Below are 22,688 nucleotides of genomic sequence, written 5' to 3'. Positions count from 1 at the left end.
CAGCACATTCAAGGCTCGATAGAATCTACGTATCAGAGGAGCTCTGCACGGAGGATTACACTGTGAACCCAGTAAGCCTTTCGGATCACGGCTTTGTGCAAGTGTGTGTGTTAGTGGGGAAAGATGGGAGAGCGAGGAGTGGGAGGAAGCTACCGTGGAAACTCAATGACAGTATACTGCAGGACGAATTGTTTGATGAAAAAGTTCAGGAATTGCTGGGAAAGATGTTAGCAGAAGGGAAAACGAACGCGTGCGACTGGGAAGAGTTTAAGGCTAATATCCGACTTATGGCTGTGGAGTACTGTGAAAGTAAGAACGCGGAAAGGAAAGCCCAAGAATTCGCAGCGATGGCAACGCTACGGCAGTTAATCACCTTGGAAGAAAGCTGTCCCGGGGGGTATAAAGAAGACATTAGAGAATGCAAGACATTGCACAAGATACAAAGGTTAAGGCTACAAGGAGCTATGGTGCGAAGCCGGGTCACGCTTGTCGAAAAGGATGAGGAACCGTCAAAGGTGTACTTAGCATACTTAGGGTACTTACTCAACTAATCTCACAACAAAATTATTAAGAATCACGCCAGCGCTACTCCCGTTCCCAAGGCAGAAGATGATAGAAAATGCCGGGGATGCCCGGACAACAGCAACCAGCACCCGACGTGCACGGGCACGAAAATCGCAAACAAAGCGGGAACAAAGTTGACGAAAGCATTAGTTACACAACAAATCACCTCACCACAGCAGGAGCGCAGACCGATGCGACTGCTCTCCATGACAACGAGCGAGCGCGGGGAGCGCACGTCTGCTTTCTGCGACAGCCGGAGAGAAACTGACTGGGGCGCCGCTCCGCGGCCGCTACGCATACGCGCTCCTAGCGCCCTCTGGGGCGACCACCTCCGAGAGGCTAAGAGTGAAGAGCATTCCTGCGCCCCCTGCTGGCCGTTCTCATTGGTCGTGACGTCATCCTATTGTCTCAGGGCTACCCTGTTTTTTTCCGCTAATGCTCCTTTGGTCAATCTACAATGAAGCCACAGTATGACGTCATCATGCACCTGCGTGGCTCAAGGACGCGTACGCTCTAGACAGGGGACCTATTATTTATTGAATCACTATCCCATGATTATTTCCTTTATTCTTCTATAACGATTGAATAGGAAACTATTGCAGAAGAGCACCATGCATGAAAGCTGATCGTAGGAATTCCAAAGTCTTACTAAATGATACTTGCAAAAGAACAAAATATCCTAACACGTAACTCCATCAACGACAAATAAGAGGACTAGGCACTCAACAAATCAACACAGAGTACGGGTAACCAGGAGCGCAGAACTCAGGGCAGCACTATCGTCAAGACAACAATGTTCCTTGTCAAAAGAGAAAAAAATACTAAGCGTCAACAAAGGAAAGCATGCATATCGGGGCATGTCAGGACACGTCAGGACAAATCGTACGACTGCTGGGCAACAGAGGAAAACAAACACTTGAACAGAGTGAAAAAGGCACTCACCATCATTTTTCCCGTTCACAGCATTCCCTCATTGAAAATCCGCTCGTCACAAAATCCACCTGCATCGTCGAACACCATTCACCAATGACGAACCACACATCCGCACCCCATCAGAGGCAGACAGACAGAACCCCACCGAAGCTACGCTCTTCCACTGACGGCCAACGCAATTACCAGGAGCAGAATTTGCGTGTCGAGACCCGTCAGTGTCCAAGAGAGAAGTGAATCCTTGCGCCCCCTGCAGGCCATTCTCATTGGTCGTGACGTCATCCTATTGTCTCAGGGCTACACAGTTTTTTTTCACTAATGCTCCTCTAGACAAGGTCAACCTGAAACAAAAGTCTCTCGGTATGACGTCATCATGCAGGTGCGTGGCTCAAGGACGCGTACGCTCTAGACAGGGCACCTGTTATTTATTGAATCACTATCCCTAGATTCTACTCTACTATTCTACCATAATGATTGCATAGGGAACTATTGCAGAAAAACACCATAGACAAGAGGAGATTGTAGCATTTCATTCCCAAAGTCTTACTGTACAGGAAAAAAATGGTTCAGCAAGACATAAAGCCACACACCTGTCCCCCTCGCTGTTACTCTCTGAACTAAATGAATCGCAAAATTATTAAGAATAGCTCTACTCCCATTCAAGGCAGCACTATCGTCAAGAATTTTCCTTGTACAAAAAGAAAAAAACTACATGTAGAAGGAAAGCATGTCAGAACAAGCCCAGGCATGTCAGCACATGTTTGTCAGACAAGGGGGGAAAAAGCGAAAAGAAACAAAGAAGGAAACCAGCATCAAACTATTTCTAAGCACACGCACTCCTCTTATTCAAAAACAGTGCTCATCATAAATCTGCCCAGGACAATACACACTATTTTTCTATTGCCACACTTTTTTCCAGTAACAGTCAATGCATTGCTACAGACTGCGTGACGTCATCACATCCTGTCTGAAGAAGACACCGGCAAAGACTCCTATTATTTATTGAATCGCAAGATTATTCCCTTTGTCCTACTCTTAATGACATTGATTCTCTCATTAAAATTCAACAAAAAGGCACCCCGCATATTAACGATTTTCACCCCAAAGGCTCATCATGGTCATTAGAATTACAGTAAACTGCCACTGCTCTTTTAAAATAATAAGTGAGACCACTCAACATCACCTCCAGACTTATGTAATACATGACCCTTTCTATGCTATACATTCGTTGTCTGAGGCTACACCTGCGAGCAAAAAGGCGCGAAAGCACAAGACAGAACGCCTTTACGGGAACACGATGGCATTCCTATACTATATTAATGATTATTGCATTGCAGTTTAGAAAAACTACAACTAAACTATAATTTTACGAGTCCATTAAAATTCTACTTTCTATGGAAACTATAATTGCCCTATTACTTGGATCGCTATTAATGAAGCGCTCCAATTTTTTCTCTCTTCCCATTTCAGCCTTGTCATGCAGGAAGCAGACTCACAACCAAAATAATTAATTTACACTGAGGGTGCCGTGCTTCAGGAATTCCTATCCTGCGCTCAGATGCAAGCATTTCTTCACGGATACCTTTAACAGCTGACTTCCTCAACATATCGAACACCCAACAAAATCAAACAAACAATCAGAGAAACCCTCATCTCAGCTGTACCATGCGACTGTCTTCTTCTTCGTAAAATCGGTGATCTGAGGGACAGAGCAGCGAAAAATTGCGCGCACTTGTGCTTGACTTAAAAAACCTGAAGCATATGCCAATAAACCAAGAAAAAGACACTCATGTCTGGTATCTGATAGCGCCACATACACAGACGCATTGCCCTTGCGTAAAGAAAGCACAGGACAGGGATACACAAATATCCTTAGGTGAGCAGGGAAAAGGCTTAAGACCTCAGGTCACCACACATCACCACGCGGCTAGCACAACATGACACCAACAACATACTAGCGGCGGGAAGAACTGCAACACTGCTAAACAAGTCCAGACATGCCACGATGACGTCACAAATCAGGGGAAAAAGCACACGCATGAACGCACAGAGGACAACGCATTAAACACACGGAGCGCTCAGGAATAATCGTAGCGTTACCGCACATCGCTACGAAGCTCAACGTCTAACACAAGACGGCAGCAACAAGATATTAGTGAAGGGTAAAAATTGCAACACTACTGAACAAGTCTAGACATGCGACATCGAATGCGAAAACACTGGTGATCGGGGAAAAGGCCTAAGCCTGCGGCGGATCATCATAGAGCATACACAACTTCATTTTTCTATTTTGCGTAAACTAAACGCGGTCTGCTTGGAAAACGACGTACAAATTTTCTTAGGGAGCAGAGAAATATATAAATTTGTACTCCGTGCTCAGATACCAGCGCTCAAAAACCTTCAAAATTAAGCACTGCTTACTTCGTCAAGATATCGAACACCCAACAAAATCAAACAAACAACCCCACTTCCACTGGTAGAACACTATTCAGCTTTTACGCAGGAGGCTTTCTTCTACATAAAAAGTAGAGAAAATAAGAAAAGAGCAGCGAAATATTACACGCACTTTTGCTCGCATAGCTATAAAAGAAAAAAATAAATAAAAGAACGACGCACACGCTAATAAACTGTGACAAAGACACCCTTTTCTGCTATCAGATAATTATTGCATAATGCTAAATACTCATTTGCATTGGCCCTGCGTGAAGAAAGCACAGGACAGGGATACACAATCTATCTTAAGCGAGCACGGAAAGTCACTTCTACTCGAACAGCTTAATACCATAAAGTCTGAATTTTTGCAAAGAAAATAAAGCCTGAACAGCGCTACGAAGGTGACAGACACATACTATCAAACAAACAAACACTTCTTCGAGTCTGTATTATCTTTTAAAAAATAACGAAAGCACACATAAAAAAAATCAAATCGGCTATAGGTAGCCTACTAGACGTTGTGCCTTAACGTTGGCTGCACGCAATGCGCCGAAGCATGCTGTGAAGCCAACTTGCGGTTTTGCTGGATGCACATGAAGTCCGATTCGAATTGGAAATCGCGCTAAGGACGTGCCAAACGTGGAATTTTCGCAAGATTAATCCCAATACCTGGAATTCTGTTCATTTTAGCGGGAATTCTAGCGCTTGTCCTCCATTATTCGAAATTTTCGAATATTCGAATTTCTCGATTATCAAATTTTTGAATACGAATAGGGTTCGAATATCAACAATATTCGAACAATATTCGAAATTTCGAATATTCGCACACCTCTAGTGAATACTGACACTCAACGATATATAACAAAAAACAAACAAATTCCATTCTCATGAACTCTCCTCTGCCGAGCGGCTTTCTCCTGCTCTACCTGGATGCTGACTTTTTCCCCCCTCACCTACATTCTGAGTAAAAGCAGTGACAGAAGAGAAGAACCGCGAAAAACTACACGCATTTGTGTCACAGGACAGGGATACACAAATTTCCTTAAGTGAGCAGGGAAAAGGCTTAAGTCGTACCGCTCAGGAATAATCGGAGAATCACCGCTTATCGCTACGCGGCTAGCGCTTGAACAGCGCTACGAACGTTACAAACAAACAAACAAACAAACAAACAAACAAACAAACAAACAAACAAACAAACAAACAAACAAACAAACAAACAAACAAACAAACAAACAAACAAACAAACAAACAAACAAACAAACAAACAAACAAACAAACAAACAAACAAACAAACAAACAAACAAACACTTCTATTGATAAAGGCGTAAACCACACTACAAGAACAAAGCACGCTGCTTCAGGAAAGCGTATCAAATGCATCGCAACAGGACCGGCTCTCATAAAATAGCCTGCCCAAAACGAAGACTTCACCAGGTTCGCGAGGTAATTCCATTAAAAACTCTCTCGGTCTATCCTACAGATAGCAATGCAAGCACTGCTACCCTTATTTTTTAAGCCACTATTCCACGCAATAGTACATAAATGTATCACTCGTGTCACATGTAAAGGCACACACAAAGAACTTACTTGTCAAGTGGGATCCCTGGTTCAGGAAAGCGCGCGCGCCTGCGCGCACACATACACAGACACACACTCACATTTTCACACTCACAAACACAAAGTCTATTCTCACAACCACATAAATCCATATTATTCCTCAGGTCAATAATTATCCTACCATCGTCAAAAGATGGCTCACTCTTGTATGCGATCGCAAAGCGATAGATCCTCGTTCCGGATGTAATAGGATATCGCCACTCGGCCGACGCGAACCAAAAAAGAAAGAAAGGAATGCGCGTTCGCTATACCTCCACAAAGAAAACGGTGCCGTGCTTCTACGCAGCGCTCATCATACAGGAGTGAATTGTCTTCTTCGTTTTCCTTTTATTTTCTTGCACCCACATATTTTGCAAGAATACTATAGAGCAGAACGGACAAATGTGAACATCATTCGCTACACACTGTAGCTCTCATCATTTTTAAACCAAACCACTTAACATGTGTTCATATGTCTTCACTAAATAGGTGAGGCGATAATGACTCAAAATGAAATGAAATCAAATAAAATAATCATTCCAGCATCGCTGGCTGCAAGCTGGGGTACCCTGCTTGGGTCTGCTGGCGCTGGAATAAAAGATTTATCGCGAGGGTACTACAATGGTGAGCTCTGCTGCTGTTTAAGTGATAAAACAGTGCTCCCGAACCGCGCCCCACGCGAGCCGCGCGCGGACCCGTTCTAGGGACGCGACGCGCGCGATTCCCCGTGCGAGCGCAACGCGGGCCTCGCGGTTTGGACGCGCGCGATCCCTTTCCCCGAGCAGGCGCACTGTTTTATCACTTAAACAGCAGCAGAGCTCACCATTGTAGTACCCTCGCGATAAATCTTTTATTCCAGCGCCAGCAGACCCAAGCAGGGTACCCAAGCTTGCAGCCAGCGATGCTGGAATGATTATTTTATTTGATTTCATTTCATTTTGAGTCATTATCGCCTCACCTATTTAGTGAAGACATATGAACACATGTTAAGTGGTTTGGTTTAAAAATGATGAGAGCTACAGTGTGTAGCGAATGATGTTCACATTTGTCCGTTCTGCTCTATAGTATTCTTGCAAAATATGTGGGTGCAAGAAAATAAAAGGAAAACGAAGAAGACAATTCACTCCTGTATGATGAGCGCTGCGTAGAAGCACGGCACCGTTTTCTTTGTGGAGGTATAGCGAACGCGCATTCCTTTCTTTCTTTTTTGGTTCGCGTCGGCCGAGTGGCGATATCCTATTACATCCGGAACGAGGATCTATCGCTTTGCGATCGCATACAAGAGTGAGCCATCTTTTGACGATGGTAGGATAATTATTGACCTGAGGAATAATATGGATTTATGTGGTTGTGAGAATAGACTTTGTGTTTGTGAGTGTGAAAATGTGAGTGTGTGTCTGTGTATGTGTGCGCGCGGGCGCGCGCGCTTTCCTGAACCAGGGATCCCACTTGACAAGTAAGTTCTTTGTGTGTGCCTTTTCATGTGACACGAGTGATACATTTATGTACTATTGCGTGGAATAGTGGCTTAAAAAATAAGGGTAGCAGTGCTTGCATTGCTATCTGTAGGATAGACCGAGAGAGTTTTTAATGGAATTACCTCGCGAACCTGGTGAAGTCTTCGTTTTGGGCAGGCTATTTTATGAGAGCCGGTCCTGTTGCGATGCATTTGATACGCTTTCCTGAAGCAGCGTGCTTTGTTCTTGTAGTGTGGTTTACGCCTTTATCAATAGAAATGAATAGAAGTGTTTGTTTGTTTGTTTGTTTGTTTGTTTGTTTGTTTGTTTGTTTGTTTGTTTGTTTGTTTGTTTGTTTGTTTGTTTGTTTGTTTGTTTGTTTGTTTGTTTGTTTGTTTGTTTGTTTGTTTGTATCTGTCACGTTCGTAGCGCTGTTCAAGCGCTAGCCGCGTAGCGATAAGCGGTGATTCTCCGATTATTCCTGAGCGGTACGACTTAAGCCTTTTCCCTGCTCACTTAAGGAAATTTGTGTATCCCTGTCCTGTGACACAAATGCGTGTAGTTTTTCGCGGTTCTTCTCTTCTGTCACTGCTTTTACTCAGAATGTAGGTGAGGGGGGAAAAAGTCAGCATCCAGGTAGAGCAGGAGAAAGCCGCTCGGCAGAGGAGAGTTCATGAGAATGGAATTTGTTTGTTTTTTGTTATATATCGTTGAGTGCTAGTATTCACTAGAGGTGTGCGAATATTCGAAATTTCGAATATTGTTCGAATATTGTTGATATTCGAACCCTATTCGTATTCAAAAATTTGATAATCGAGAAATTCGAATATTCGAAAATTTCGAATAATGGAGCACAAGCGCTAGCATTCCCGCTAAAATGAACAGAATTCCAGGTATTGGGATTAATCTTGCGAAAATTCCACGTTTGGCACGTCCTTAGCGCGATTTCCAATTCGAATCGGACTTCATGTGCATCCAGCAAAACCGCAAGTTGGCTTCACAGCATGCTTCGGCGCATTGCGTGCAGCCAACGTTAAGGCACAACGTCTAGTAGGCTACCTATAGCCGATTTGATTTTTTTTTATGTGTGCTTTCGTTATTTTTTAAAAGATAATACAGACTCGAAGAAGTGTTTGTTTGTTTGATAGTATGTGTCTGTCACCTTCGTAGCGCTGTTCAGGCTTTATTTTCTTTGCAAAAATTCAGACTTTATGGTGTTAAGTTGTTCGAGTAGAAGTGACTTTCCGTGCTCGCTTAAGATAGATTGTGTATCCCTGTCCTGTACTTTCTTCACGCAGGGCCAATGCAAATGAGTATTTAGCATTATGCAATAATTATCTGATAGCAGAAAAGGGTGTCTTTGTCACAGTTTATTAGCGTGTGCGTCGTTCTTTTATTTATTTTTTTCTTTTATAGCTATGCGAGCAAAAGTGCGTGTAATATTTCGCTGCTCTTTTCTTATTTTCTCTACTTTTCATGTAGAAGAAAGCCTCCTGCGTAAAAGCTGAATAGTGTTCTACCAGTGGAACTGGGGTTGTTTGTTTGATTTTGTTGGGTGTTCGATATCTTGACGAAGTAAGCAGTGCTTAATTTTGAAGGTTTTTGAGCAGAAATGCTGGTATCTGAGCACGGAGTACAAATTTATATATTTCTCTGCTCCCTAAGAAAATTTGTACGTCGTTTTCCAAGCAGACCGCGTTTAGTTTACGCAAAATAGAAAAATGAAGTTGTGTATGCTCGATGATGATCCGCCGCAGGCTTAGGCCTTTTCCCCGATCACCAGTGTTTTCGCATTCGATATCGCATGTCTAGACTTGTTCAGTCTTGCTCACCTAAGGATATTTGTGTATCCCTGTCCTGTGCTTTCTTTACGCAAGGGCAATGCGTCTGTGTATGTGGCACTATCAGATACCAGACATGAGTGTCTTTTTCTTGGTTTATTGGCATATGCTTCAGGTTTTTTAAGTCAAGCACAAGTGCGCGCAATTTTTCGCTGCTCTGTCCCTCAGATCACCGATTTTACGAAGAAGAAGACAGTCGCATGGTACAGCTGAGAAGAGGGTTTCTCTGATTGTTTGTTTGATTTTGTTGGGTGTTCGATATGTTGAGGAAGTCAGCTGTTAAAGGTATCCGTGAAGAAATGCTTGCATCTGAGCGCAGGATAGGAATTCCTGAAGCACGGCACCCTCAGTGTAAATTAATTATTTTGGATGTGAGTCTGCTTCCCTGCATGACAAGGCTGAAATGGGAAGAGAGAAAAAATTGAAGCGCTTCATTAATAGCGATCCAAGTAATAGGGCAATTATAGTTTCCATAGAAAGTAGAATTTTAATGGACTCCTAAAATTATAGTTTAGTTGTAGTTTTTCTAAACTGCAATGCAATAATCATTAATATAGTATAGGAATGCCATCGTGTTCCCGTAAAGGCGTTCTGTCTTGTGCTTTCGCGCCTTTTTGCTCGCAGGTATAGCCTCAGACAACGAATGTATGAGCATAGAAAGGGTCATGTATTACATAAACCTGGAGGTGATGTTGAGTGGTCTCACTTATTATTTTAAAAGAGCAGTGGCAGTTTACTGTAATTCTAATGACCATGATGAGCCTTTGGGGTGAAAATCGTTAATATGCGGGGTGCTTTTTTGTTGAATTTTAATGACAGAATCAATGTCATTAAGAGTAGGACAAAGGGAATAATCTTGCGATTCAATAAATAATAGGAGTCTTTGCCGGTGTCTTCTTCAGACAGGATGTGATGACGTCACGCAGTCTGTAGCAATGCATTGACTGTTACTGGAAAAAAGTGTGGCAATAGAAAAATAGTGTGTATTGTCCTGGGCAGATTTATGATGAGCACTGTTTTTGAATAAGAGGAGTGTGTTTGCTTAGAAATAGTTTGATGCTGGTTTCCTTCTTTGTTTCTTTTCGCTTTTTCCCCCCTTGTCTGACAAACATGTGCTGACATGCCTGGGCTTGTTCTGACATGCTTTCCTTCTACATGTAGTTTTTTCTTTTTGTACAAGGAATATTCTTGACGATAGTGCTGCCTTGAATGGGAGTAGAGCTATTCTTAATAATTTTGCGATTCATTTAGTTCAGAGAGTAACCGCGAGGGGGACAGGTGTGTGGCTTTATGTCTTGCTGAACCATTTTTTTCCTGTACAGTAAGACTTTGGGAATGAAATGCTACAATCTCCTCTTGTCTATGGTGTTTTTCTGCAATAGTTCCCTATGCAATCATTACGGTAGAATAAAGGAAATAATCTAGGGATAGTGATTCAATAAATAACAGGTGCCCTGTCTAGAGCGTACGCGTCCTTGAGCCACGCACCTGCATGATGACGTCATACCGAGAGACTATTGTTTCAGGTTGACCTTGTCTAGAGGAGCATTAGTGGAAAAAAACTGTGTAGCCCTGAGACAATAGGATGACGTCACGACCAATGAGAATGGCCTGCAGGGGGCGCAAGGATTCACTTCTCTCTTGGACACTGACGGGTCTCGACACGCAAATTCTGCTCCTGGTAATTGCGTTGGCCGTCAGTGGAAGAGCGTAGCTTCGGTGGGGTTCTGTCTGTCTGCCTCTGATGGGGTGCGGATGTGTGGTTCGTCATTGGTGAATGGCGTTCGATGATGCAGGTGGATTTTGTGACGAGCGGATTTACAATGAGGGAATGCTGTGAATGGGAAAAATGATGGTGAGTGCCTTTTTCACTCTGTTCAAGTGTTTGTTTTCCTCTGTTGCCCAGCAGTCGTACGATTTGTCCTGACGTGTCCTGACATGCCCCGATATGCATGCTTTCCTTTGTTGACGCTTAGTATTTTTTCTCTTTTGACAAGGAACATTGTTGTCTTGATGATAGTGCTGCCCTGAGTTCTGCGCTCCTGGTTACCCGTACTCTGTGTTCATTTGTTGAGTGCCTAGTCCTCTTATTTGTTGTTGATGGAGTTACGTGTTAGGATATTTTGTTCTTTTGCAAGTCTCATTTAGTAAGACTTTGGAATTCCTACGATCAGCTTTCATGCATGGTGCTCTTCTGCAATAGTTTCCTATTCAATCGTTATAGAAGAATAAAGGAAATAATCATGGGATAGTGATTCAATAAATAATAGGTCCCCTGTCTAGAGCGTACGCGTCCTTGAGCCACACAGGTGCATGATGACGTCATACTGTGGCTTCATTGTAGATTGACCAAAGGAGCATTAGTGGAAAAAAACAGGGTAGCCCTGAGACAATAGGATGACGTCACGACCAATGAGAACGGCCAGCAGGGGGCGCAGGAATGCTCTTCACTCTTAGCCTCTCGGAGGTGGTCGCCCCAGAGGGCGCTAGGAGCGCGTATGCGTAGCGGCCGCGGAGCGGCGCCCCAGTCAGTTTCTCTCCGGCTGTCGCGGAAAGCAGACGTGCGCTCCCCGCGCTCGCTCAGTTTCTGGCTGGTTGTCATGGAGAGCAGTCGCATCGGTCTGCGCTCCTGCTGTGGTGAGGTGATTTGTTGTGTAACTAATGCTTTCGTCAACTTTGTTCCCGCTTTGTTTGCGATTTTCGTGCCCGTGCACGTCGGGTGCTGGTTGCTGTTGTCCGGGCATCCCCGGCATTTTCTATCATCTTCTGCATTGAGAACGGGAGTAGCGCTGGCGTGATTCTTAATAATTTTGTTGTGAGATTAATTGAGAAAGTAACCGCTAGGGGATGCAGCTGCGGGGCTTTATACAGGAGAAAAAAAAACCATTACGAGTCAGTTCTCTGCCTGCCTCTCGGATGGAGCAGTCGCATCGTTCTGCGCTCCTGTTCTGGTGGGCTCATTTGTTGTGTAACTAATTGTTTTTTCTTGTTAGCTATTGATGGTTTGCATACTCTTGCTTTCCCAGCCTCTGTATTACGAGTGTTTTTCTCCTTGCATGTCCAGGGCTGTCCTAACTTGCCCAGACATGCCGTGATGACGTCACAGCTGACGTCACAGGATGTCCGGAACTGGTGGTCATAGCTGCGATGCTTTGCAACCTGCCTCTGTGCTCCATCGCCCGGCGATGGTCAGCGGCCTTTCCGGGCCACTTTCTTCAAGATGGCGTCGTTGATCATCAACTAAACTCCTTCTCTCCACTCTCTCTCTCTCTATTTTTTATTTTCTATGACCACGTTTATCAGGAAACGCACAGGGTGGTCTGGACACTAGTTAGACGCTCCCCAATTAGTATGATGACTCATTGGATGATGCTGATTAATGTGGGGGGTCCCGAGGAGGAGGGAGGAGGAGTGTCGTTGGGAGGAACCCGAGAGGTCTGCCTGCCTGATTAGGCGGCATGTTTCTCGGGAAGGGAAAGATGGTGGAGAGGAGGAAAGGGTGAAGTGGAAGACCTGAAGATAGTGGAGATAGTGAAGAGGTGGAGGATAGCTGCGTCCATGGGCCGACTTCAGGGGAACTGTGCCGGCATACGCCTATTACACATCTGAGGGAAACCCAGGAAAAACCCCAGACGGCACAGCCGGCCCGCGGATTCGAACCGCGGACCTCCCAGTCTCCAAGCGCACGCGTTACCGCTGCGCCACCGGAGCTGGTAATGGGGGGTCCCAGTTAGCTCTAATTGCGAATTAATGGCGTCCAGAAGCCTTGTAGCGTTTCCGGATAAACGTGGTCAGTACTTACTACTGTCACCGTGCGGATTCACTGGTTGCCTTACCACATCCCAGATGAGGCTGTGAAGAGCGCGTTCAGTCTGTACGGTGAACCCGCTAAAGTAAAACGAGACACCTTCAGTGACGATTTTTTCAAAGAAGTCGAAACGACGACACGGAATTTCAAGTTAACACTGAAGGAAGGAGTGACGCCAGAAAGTATTCCACATATGCTCAAGGTTTATTCGCACAATGTCCTTGTGTTCATACCAGGGAGACCGCCTCTATGCCTTAGGTGCAGGCGTGTTGGCCACGTGCGTCAACAATGCAAAGTACCTAAATGTATGGAATGTCGCAGATTCGGGGACGAAAGCGATAACTGCTTCAAGACATACGCAGATAGAACCAGAAACGCAGCTATGCAGGCGAACGAAGATTACATCATGGACGACCTTGAGACAAGGGAAACGTTAGAAGACAACAATGCGGAGGCGAATAATCTTGCAAGAAAGGAAAGGAAGTCTCATGATAGCAGTACTGAGAATGGGGGTGATATAGAAGCGGTAGGAAAGGCAGTTAAGCAAGTGGTTGTACAGTTAACTGGTGAAACAATCGAACAGACGAACATAGAAGTACCCCCCCCCCCCCAAGGAATCCAAGGGTGACGAAGCAGAAATGATTAGCGCGTCCGACGCGAACGTGCCGCAAGAGGCAATCGAAGAAACCAGGAGCAGCTTCTCACCAGCCACTACTTCGAGGGAATGGAAGACGGTCACTTCAAAGCGCTGGAAGGCGTTCAAACCAACTATACCGTACGACCCACGTGACCGAGGGCTATCTCAATGATTCGCAATCTGAATGAAGCTTCGTGTCGCCACGTTTAATGTCAACAGCCTGGTGTCGGATAAACGGAAACTTGGCCTTCTTCATATTCTCTGCAGTAGATGTATCGATATTTGTTTTGTACAAGAAACAAAGATTACCACCACGAAAGATGAGGAGGAACTGAGGAGGATATTTAAACGAAATTTTCAAGTTTTCCACTCCAACGCACAAAAGGGCAGTGGTGGCACGGCAGTCTTCGTTAGGAGAAGAAGCGGAGCGAGAATTGTCCCTGACATTGCCCACGATCTTGAAGGAAGGATTAGTGCAGTGGATTGTCTTATCGGCAATGAGCTGTTAAGAGTTGTAGCGCTCTATGCCCCGAACATCGTTACGGATAGCAAGGAGTTTTTCCGGTACTTAAGGGATTTTCTGGAGGCGCCGGCTAGCGTCATTCTGGGAGGTGACTTTGTGTTCTGACAGCAGGTGATCGGACGGGAAGAACTCGGTTTTCTGACACCAGTACAAAGGAGCTTCGTTCCTTAGTAGAAGATAACAATCTGAGGGATGTGGCAGGACGAAATGAAGACAATGCCATTCGATTTACGCACTGGCAAGGGTCAGCACATTCATGGCTCGATAGAATCTACGTATCAGAGGAGCTCTGCACGGAGGATTACACTGTGAACCCAGTAAGCCTTTCGGATCACGGCTTTGTGCAAGTGTGTGGGTTAGTGGGGAAAGATGGGAGAGCGAGGAGTGGGAGGAAGCAACCGTGGAAACTCAATGACAGTATACTGCAGGACGAATTGTTTGATGGAAAAGTTCAGGAATTGCTGGGAAAGATGTTAGCAGAAGAGAAAACGAACGCGTGCGACTGGGAAGAGTTTAAGGCTAATATCCGACTTATGGCTGTGGAGTACTGTGAAAGTAAGAACGCGCAAAGGAAAGCCCAAGAATTCGCAGCGATGGCAACGCTACGGCAGTTAATCACCTTGGAAGAAAGCTGTCCCGGGGGGTATAAAGAAGACATTAGAGAATGCAAGAAGACATTGCACAAGATACAAAGGTTAAGGCTACAAGGAGCTATGGTGCGAAGCCGGGTCACGCTTGTCGAAAAGGATGAGGAACCGTCAAAGGTGTACTTAGCATTGGAAAAGAAACGACAGAAGCAGAAGAACATCAATAGCGTTAAACGCGGGGTGAATATCTTAACAGACCCAATCGAAATTGAGCAGCATTTTGTGGCGGAATATGAAGAGCTTTTCAAGCAGCAACACACGGCTGGGAGAAACATGGACGTATTCCTACGGGGAATACCACGACTGCAGGAAGAGGCGAAGGAGCAACTTGACAGGCCAATATCTACGGCGGAAGTCGAGACGGCCATCAAGAAATTAGCAGGAAATAAGGCTCCTGGTCCTGATGGTATCGGAACGGCGTTCTATAAGAAATATAGCCAGTTGTTATCGGAGATCCTTGTAGGTGTCTATGCGGACATACACAGTCGACATCTGCTACCCCCCACCATGAGACAAGCAATAACAGTCCTCATTCCCAAGACGAATAGCACAACGGCTCCGGAAGTAAGTCAGTTTCGACCGATAAGTCTACTCTCGACGGACTATAAGATCCTTGCGAAGATCCTGGCAGCACGACTAGACCGAGCGTTGAGGGAGATAATAGGCGCACACCTAGTGTACGGATTGAAGGGACGCAGAATCACGACGCAGTTACATCACGTGAAAGTGATCTGCGAAAAAGCGGCCACAAGCGGTATTCCACTGGCAGTCCTGCAGCTAGATCTCAGTCGTGCTTTCGACAGAGTGTGTCACGAATTCCTACTCCGGCTCTTACAGTGGTGTGAGATAGGAAATTATATGATAAAATGGATCGAAGCGTGTTACCGGGACCTGACGACGAGCCTGATTATAAACGGAAGGACTACGAAACCCATACCAGTGAAACGGTCAGTGCGACAGGGATGCCCCCTATCACCTATACTTTTTGCACTTTACCTAGAGCCACTCTACCGGAAAATTATTGCTAACACCGATATACCGGGACTACGATTTGACACCGCCGAACTGAAACTTCTCGCCTACGCAGATGACGTCGCTTTGGTCTCCTCTTCCAAGGAAGGCATCAATGAAGCTGCGGAGGAAGTGAGTCGATATTGTGAAGTGTCAGGTGCGCTAGTAAACTGGAAGAAGACCAAAGGGGCTTGGTTAGGGCACTGGCCGGAAACTCCAGCACAGTTCGTCGGAGCAACTTGGACTAGGCAACTTGGGAAATATCTCGGAGTGAACTTCTCGCAAGAATGTTATGCAAGAGATGAATGGGATAGAAGACTTAAGCAATTAAAAGGATCGCTAGCAGCGTGGTCTGGAAGATACTTGTCTATCTTAAACAGGAGCTTTATTTGCAACACTTCTTTGTAGCCAGCAATACTGTATTACGCACAGGCTAGAGTCTCCGATGGAGGCACGGCACACCGTATTCACAGGATATTCGCAACCTTCATCTGGAGATCCCCGATGGAAAGAATGCGACGCACCAACTGTACGATACGCGTGTGATACGCTTATCAGGAGTTCATGCACATGTCAGCAGATAAGCATGTACGGAAGAGGGGGCGTGGATCGCTTCCGGTAGGTTGGCTTAAAAGTGACTGAACGGGAATAAACAAGCTCTTATTCCGCCTGCTCGAAGTTGTCTGAGAGTGTGCTGTTTGCCGCGTCGGCCGCAGGCCTGACAAAACATGGTGTCAGAAGTGGTCGGGTCTTCTTCACTCGCTTGAACCTACGCTGTTCCTGCCGTCCGCGGAAATGGCCCATAACGACACCGGCGTACAAAAGACGGAAGGGGTTTCAACACTGCCGTCTTCCACAAGTTTCCGAATGGAACCACCCGAAGCTTTCAACTTCGCAGCACCTAACGAATGGACAGCCTGGAAACGGAGGTTTCAACGTTTCTACACCGTTTCCGGTCTCAATCAGCAACTGGGGCAACAGCAAGTAGATGCGCTCATCTACATCATGGGTCCGCAAGCAGAGGATGTTTTCCAGACATTTAGCCTTAGCGATGGGCAAACACAGGATTTCAACTACGTCTTGCAAAAGTTCGAGGCCTATTTCCTTCCTCGCCGAAACATAATTTACGAACGTGCTGTATTCAACAGCAGGACACAAGGTGATTCGGAGTCAGTTGATGATTTTGCTACAGCTCTCTATCAGCTTGCAGAGACGTGCGAGTATGCGGTACTCAAAGATGACCTCCTGCGAGATCGCTTCGTTGTTGGATTACGTGACAAGCACCTTTCAGAAAGATTGCAGCTGGATTCTAAACTAACATGGGAAAGCGCCCTCACCATAGCGCGTCAACAAGAAGCCGTGAAACAGCAGCAAGCCGAAATCCACCCTGTTACTGAAACGGTAGGTCGCATCACTACCAAACCAGATAATCCCGCTGCCAGTAGAAGGTTACGTTCTCAACAAGAACAAGTGCGACCAGCTCAACACTACGCATCTGGGGATAACAAAAGAACCGCTAAGAAGCAACCAACTTGTGGCTGGTGTGGACGTTCTCGTCATTCTAGAAGCTCCTGCCCGGCTAAAAACGCCTCTTGCAATAAATGCCACAAACGAGGACACTTCGCTGCGGTTTGCCGTTCAAAGGATCAGCCAAGAGCAATGCAAGGTTTCCTGGGACTTGCGTCATCATCTACTCCCGCATCGACGTGGGACCTCGACGTCGTGGTGAATGGAATTTTGTTACCTTTCCGCTTTGACACAGGAGCCGACGAATCCGTTCTATCAGAAGCTTTCTTCAACCGACACTTCTCGGAACTGACGCTACGTCAACCACTTCGAGTACTCTGCGGTCCCGACGGGACGCCGCTGAACGTCGTTTTTAATGGTAACACTACAACTTGCCTGTAAGGGCAACCATTCCGATCAAAACATCTTCATCGTTCGGGGACTGAAGAAGAACTTGCTGTGGAAGCCGGCAATAGAGGACCTTCGTCTACTGGCTCAAATTGACAACGTCAAAAATATGTCCGTAAACCCAAGAAAAGACTACCCGCAACTCTTCCGAGGCCTGGGAGTTATTGAGGGAGACTACTCCGCGTCAAGTCCGGAACGATACCCTTCGCCGTAACTTCACCGAGGAAGGTTCCACTACCATTGTACGAAAGCACCCGGGAAGAGCTACGTGAGATGGAGCGCTTAGGAGTCATCTCACGGGTTGAAGAGGCAACTGAGTGGTGCGCGCCTATGGTGGTGGTGCCGAAGAGGAACGGCAAGGTGCGCATATGCGTCGACCTTACGGAACTTAACCGGTTTGTTCTAAGGGAGTGGTACCCGATCCCTTCAGTGGAACACACGCTGGGACGGCTGTCAGGAGCAAAAGTCTTCTCGAAGATTGATGCCAACGCAGGTTTTTGGCAGGTTCCATTAAGCAGTGACAGTCGCCTCCTCACCACCTTTATCACTCCATTTGGTCGTTTTTGTTTTAACCGACTACCATTCAGAATCTCATCAGCACCGGAACATTTTCAAAGACGCATGACTGAAGTGCTGGAGGGTCTGCCAGGAGTTATTTGCCATATGGACGATGTACTGGTGTTCGGCTCAACTAGGGAACTTCACGACGCAAGACTTCGCGCTGTTTTGGACAGTCTAACAAAAGCCGGAATCACGCTAAACTCCCAGAAATGCGTCTTTGGAGTGGAAACTGTTGACTTTCTCGGTAACACTATTGCGGCAGATGGCATCCGCCCCAACAAACGAACCCTGGATGCCATCACGAACATTCCTGCCCCGACCTCAAGAACGGAGCTCAGAGATCTTCTCGGGCTAGCGACGTATCTCGGACGTTTCGTGCCCCGCCTTTCAGACCTCTTAGCACCCTTGACTTCCATGCTGAGCAGTAAAAGTGAATTCGTGTGGGAGGAGCCGCAACGAGAAGCTTTTCTGCGTTGGAAGGAAATACTGTCTTCCTCACCCGTCCTAGGGATTTACGACGTAAACCGCGAAACTATAGTTTCTGCCGACGCATCCTCCTACGGCTTAGGTGCAGTCCTCCTGCAAGAACAAGATGATGGGTCGTTATGCGTCATCGCCTACGCCTCCAGGACCCTTAGTGACACTGAACGTCGCTACGCTCAGATTGAGAGAGAGGGGCTGGCACTCGCCTGGGCATGCGATAGATTTCAAGAATTCCTGATCGTCAGGTCGTTCCGTTTAGAGACTGATCATAAGCCGCTTGTGACGCTACTTAGCACAAAGTTTTTGGACGACCTCACGCCTCGTCTTCAAAGGATAAGAATGAGACTCATGAGATATTTCTACACAGTTACGTACGTCCCAGGAAAACAACTCATTGCTGCCGATGCGCTCTCGAGGAACCCAGTGCAGTCAACGGGCCCATCGATACTCGACCAAGAAGTCGGAGCATACGTCCGGATGGTGGAAAGCTCACTGCCTGTCACTTCGATGAGCATCAAAGCTATCAGTGCAGCGCAGAAGGACGACAAAATTTGCCAAGCACTTATGAAGTTCAGCACGACCGGATGGCCCTCTCGCCGCGATCTTAGCCCAGAAATGAAAGTTTACTGGGAGTGCAGAAACAGCATCGCCCTTGCAGATAACCTCCTCATGTTCAAGGACCGGATTGTCGTACCAGCCTCGCATCGGAAGTATGTGCTGCAGCAGATACACAGCGGCCACCAGGGAATGGTGAAATGCAAAGCAAGGGCTAAAGACAGCGTTTGGTGGCCAAGTATAGCGCAGGACATCGAGAACTTCGTTCGCAGCTGTATTCCCTGCACTGAACATGCGGTGAACCGAAAGGAGCCATTACTCCAAACACCGTTCCCCCGGAGACCTTGCAAAAGGTGGCTATGGACCTTTTTTTCATTAACAGATGATGGTGGCTCATCGTAGTAGATTACTACTCTCGATTCCCGGAGATCGTCCCGCTCCACAACCTTTCATCGGCGACGGTGACAGAGCATTGCAAATCTTTGCGCGTCATGGAATCCCAGAGGAGGTCATTTCGGACAACGGACCTCAGTTCTCCGGAGAGCAAGCATCACAGTTTAAGAAGTTCGCCGAGATGTACCAGTTTCGCCACGTCACATCAAGCCCTCGGTACGCCCAAAGTAACGGCCTCGCGGAAGCCGCTGTAAAAATCATCAAGAATTCAATGAAAAAGACTGGCGACCCCTACGAGTCACTACTCGCCTACCGGTCATCTCCTCTGCAAAATGGGTACTGTCCCTCTGAACTACTAATGGGTCGGAGACTTCGGACAACCATACCGACTCCTGACAGCAACCTTCTGCCTAAGATCCCAGACTACAACGAGTTACAACGGAAGGAGCTGATGCTGAAAAACAGTCAGGCAGCCGCCTATAACTCTCGCCATGGGGTTTGACGTTTACCGGAACTCAACAAGGGAGATAAGGTCTGGGTCATCGACCTCAAACGTCGGGGAATCGTGGAACGAAGGGCCGGCACACCACGGTCGTTCTGGGTGAAGACAAACGGAAAGGACGTGCGCCGAACGAGGAGTCACTTGGTGCGCTACCACTCCTCATGCGACCAAGATGAAGGGAGACTTCCAGCATCACGGGACGTGCAGTGTGAAAGTTTTCACGGAGCACTGCCATTACAGGAGACTACACCCGGGATAGAACCAACGTCTACACATGACACAGACGACTCGTCTGTGGCCACTGGCGATTCTACCGTTAGGCAAGGGGAAAGTGCTTCTGAGGAAAAGTGCAGGGACTCGCACCAACATACTCTGAGTGGGCGCTGCATCAAACCACCTCAAAGACTTAATTTGTGAAGATGTTAACGTTTGTATCGTATTCTTCATTGCGAATGTTATTGTAGTTTCTGAACCAGGGATCAGAACTATTCTTGTACTAATTATACTTTGTTATATTAGTGTGCTGACGCTGTTCCCGAAGAAAGGGAGATGTACGATACGCGTGTGATACGCTTATCAGGAGTTCATGCACATGTCAGCAGATAAGCATGTACGGAAGAGGGGGCGTGGATCGCTTCCGGTAGGTTGGCTTAAAAGTGACTGAACGGGAATAAACAAGCTCTTATTCCGCCTGCTCGAAGTTGTCTGAGAGTGTGCTGTTTGCCGCGTCGGCCGCAGGCATGACAAAACACCAACCTGTTTCATTCGAAGCTACGTGGTGGCCTCCAGACGGTCAACATAGCAGTGAAACTTGTTGTTCAGCGCTTCCTGTTTTTCCGGGGCGAGATGAACGGGATCCTACGAGAAGCCATGCAGACGATGGGTTCGGCATACCTAGCACCATGGATGTCCACTTCAAGAGGTGGATTCAAGAAGCACCCCGCCCTAAAGTTTTACAAGGACTTGGCCGAGGCTGTGCAGTTCGTGTGTGATAGGTTCGCTTGGGAGTACTTGATAAACGTGAAAAGGAAAAAGCTATACTGGGACGTCATCGACCTACTGTTTCCTTCCCCGATATACGGAAGCGTGTTCCCCAGCAGGGAAAAATCGGATGTTTTCAAAAAGTTACTCCTATGCCAGTGGCTCCATGCATCAAAGACTGTTTTCTGCAATTCCACACGGAGACATTGCCAGTTAAGACATGGATGCACATGAAGGGTTTTGAGATACCCTGGTCCCTCAAATGCGACAGCTGCTTTTGTGAAGAAGAAACCCTGAGACACGTATTTGTGGACTGCCGGGACGCCATACAGTTCTGGGCAGAAGCGCGCATTATAGCAGGCATAGGAACCACAATGGAGTGGGAGGAAATGAAGTTCCTCGACTTTGGTGACATCCTTCACACAGATATCTGGGAAGTGATAGTGGTGGTTGGAATTTACTCCCTATGGACACACAGGCAAGACTTTGTTAGTTGTAAGGAAAACGTACGAACTCCGTTGTCCTGTTTCTTTAGTGCCGTGCAATGGACATTGAAGTTGGTTGCAGCGTCAGATCGCTACCAAATGGACGGCCTCGATGAGCTAAAAACCCGACTCAAAAGAAGAAGAGAAAAGTACAAGGAATGGGCCTGTTTGAAGAGGTCCGGAAATAACATTAACATGAATTCGTGCAAAGAGAAAACGAATGACTAACGATTGCTTGGTGCGGGAATGTGTATGCATGCTGCTGAACCATGTGTTTTGTGATTCCACTTAGGATTGTTGTTTAAGTAGCGAGGGCCCTCAAGTAGCTTGGAGTTTTCGTGGCACATGTGTGTGGCGGGAAGTGCAATGAGCCTTTTTGTTGACACATTGTTTTGTGTGATTTCCAACTCTCGTTTGACATACAAGGAAAGATCGGTTTCATGAGACAAAGACGGACGGAAAGAGTCTACCTGTCGTTTCGAATCAAACAAACAATATTTTTATGTAGAGGGAAGTGCAACAATTACAGTATAAAAGGCAACGTTAAATTTCTAGTAGCGGGCCGCTATAGCTCAGTGGCAGAGCACTGGTCTTGTAAACCAGGGGTCGTGAGTTCAATCCTCACTGGCGGCAACGACAGGTGATTTCCAACTCTCGTTTGACATACAAGGAAAGATCGATTTCATGAGATAAAGACGGAGGGAAAGAGTCTATCTGTCGTTTCGAATCAACCAAACAATATTTTTATGTAGAGGGAGGTGTAACAATTACAGCATAAAAGGCAACGTTAAATTTCTAGTCCCGGGCCGCTATAGCTCAGTGGCAGAGCACTGGTCTCGTAAACCAGAGGTTGTGAGTTCAATCCTCACTGGCGGCAACGACAGGTGATTTCCAACTCTCGTTTGACATACAAGGAAAGATCGATTTCATGAGATAAAGACGGAGGGAAAGAGTCTACCTGTCGTTTCGAATCAACCAAACAATAGTTTTATGTAGAGTGCGGTGTAACAATTACAGTATAAAAGGCAACGTTAAATTTCTAGTAGCGGGCCGCTATAGCTCAGTGGCAGAGCACTGGTCTTGTAAACCAGGGGGCATTCCACTTCCGGCGCTTGTGCTAACCGGTTGTGTGCGACATGAGCTCCGTTGGAGCGGCTGTTACGGCTAACCCTAGCCGGGAGGAATCGTCTACTGTGCCTCAGAAGTCCTACAGGATGATTATGCCTACGTTACCAAAAGGCGAAATTTCACGTAACACTGTTTTTCTGCACGCGGACCCTAATGGGAGGCCGTATAAAGTTCAAGACTTCATAGCCCCTCTTGGAGTGGCAGTGAACAAGGCAGACATCGCGGGATTCGGTTCGTAC

The 22,688-nt window shown here is 46.4% G+C and overlaps 1 protein-coding gene and 2 non-coding genes across 3 annotated transcripts; all 3 read left to right on the top strand.

The window, feature by feature from the left end:
• Positions 1–17,634: 17,634 nt before the first annotated feature.
• On the top strand, positions 17,635–19,855 carry LOC135381274 (uncharacterized protein K02A2.6-like). The gene is made up of 2 exons (XM_064612540.1): positions 17,635–19,257; positions 19,343–19,855. Exons 1-2 carry the CDS (start codon positions 17,635–17,637, stop codon positions 19,853–19,855), a joined length of 2,136 nt encoding a protein of 711 aa, XP_064468610.1.
• A 2,027-nt stretch (positions 19,856–21,882) lies between these two features.
• Trnat-ugu (transfer RNA threonine (anticodon UGU)) lies at positions 21,883–21,954 on the top strand. The gene has a single exon. It is a non-coding gene; the product is annotated as a tRNA-Thr (tRNA).
• A 172-nt stretch (positions 21,955–22,126) lies between these two features.
• On the top strand, positions 22,127–22,198 carry Trnat-cgu (transfer RNA threonine (anticodon CGU)). The gene has a single exon. It is a non-coding gene; the product is annotated as a tRNA-Thr (tRNA).
• The last annotated feature ends 490 nt before the right edge of the window (positions 22,199–22,688 follow it).

This window comes from Ornithodoros turicata, chromosome 1 (genome assembly GCF_037126465.1).
Source record: "Ornithodoros turicata isolate Travis chromosome 1, ASM3712646v1, whole genome shotgun sequence".
NCBI lineage: Eukaryota > Metazoa > Arthropoda > Arachnida > Ixodida > Argasidae > Ornithodoros > Ornithodoros turicata.
Note: the sequence above shows the minus strand (reverse complement) of the source record. Positions and strands in the feature narration are given on the sequence as shown.

Bases quoted from the DNA above. Each gene is read 5' to 3' on its own strand.
- LOC135381274 (XM_064612540.1), top strand. From the start codon at position 17,635: ATGGAGCGCTTAGGAGTCATCTCACGGGTTGAAGAGGCAACTGAGTGG. The intron at 19,258-19,342 runs GTGAACCGAAAG...TTTCATTAACAG, and splicing joins TTCCCTGCACTGAACATGCG to ATGATGGTGGCTCATCGTAG.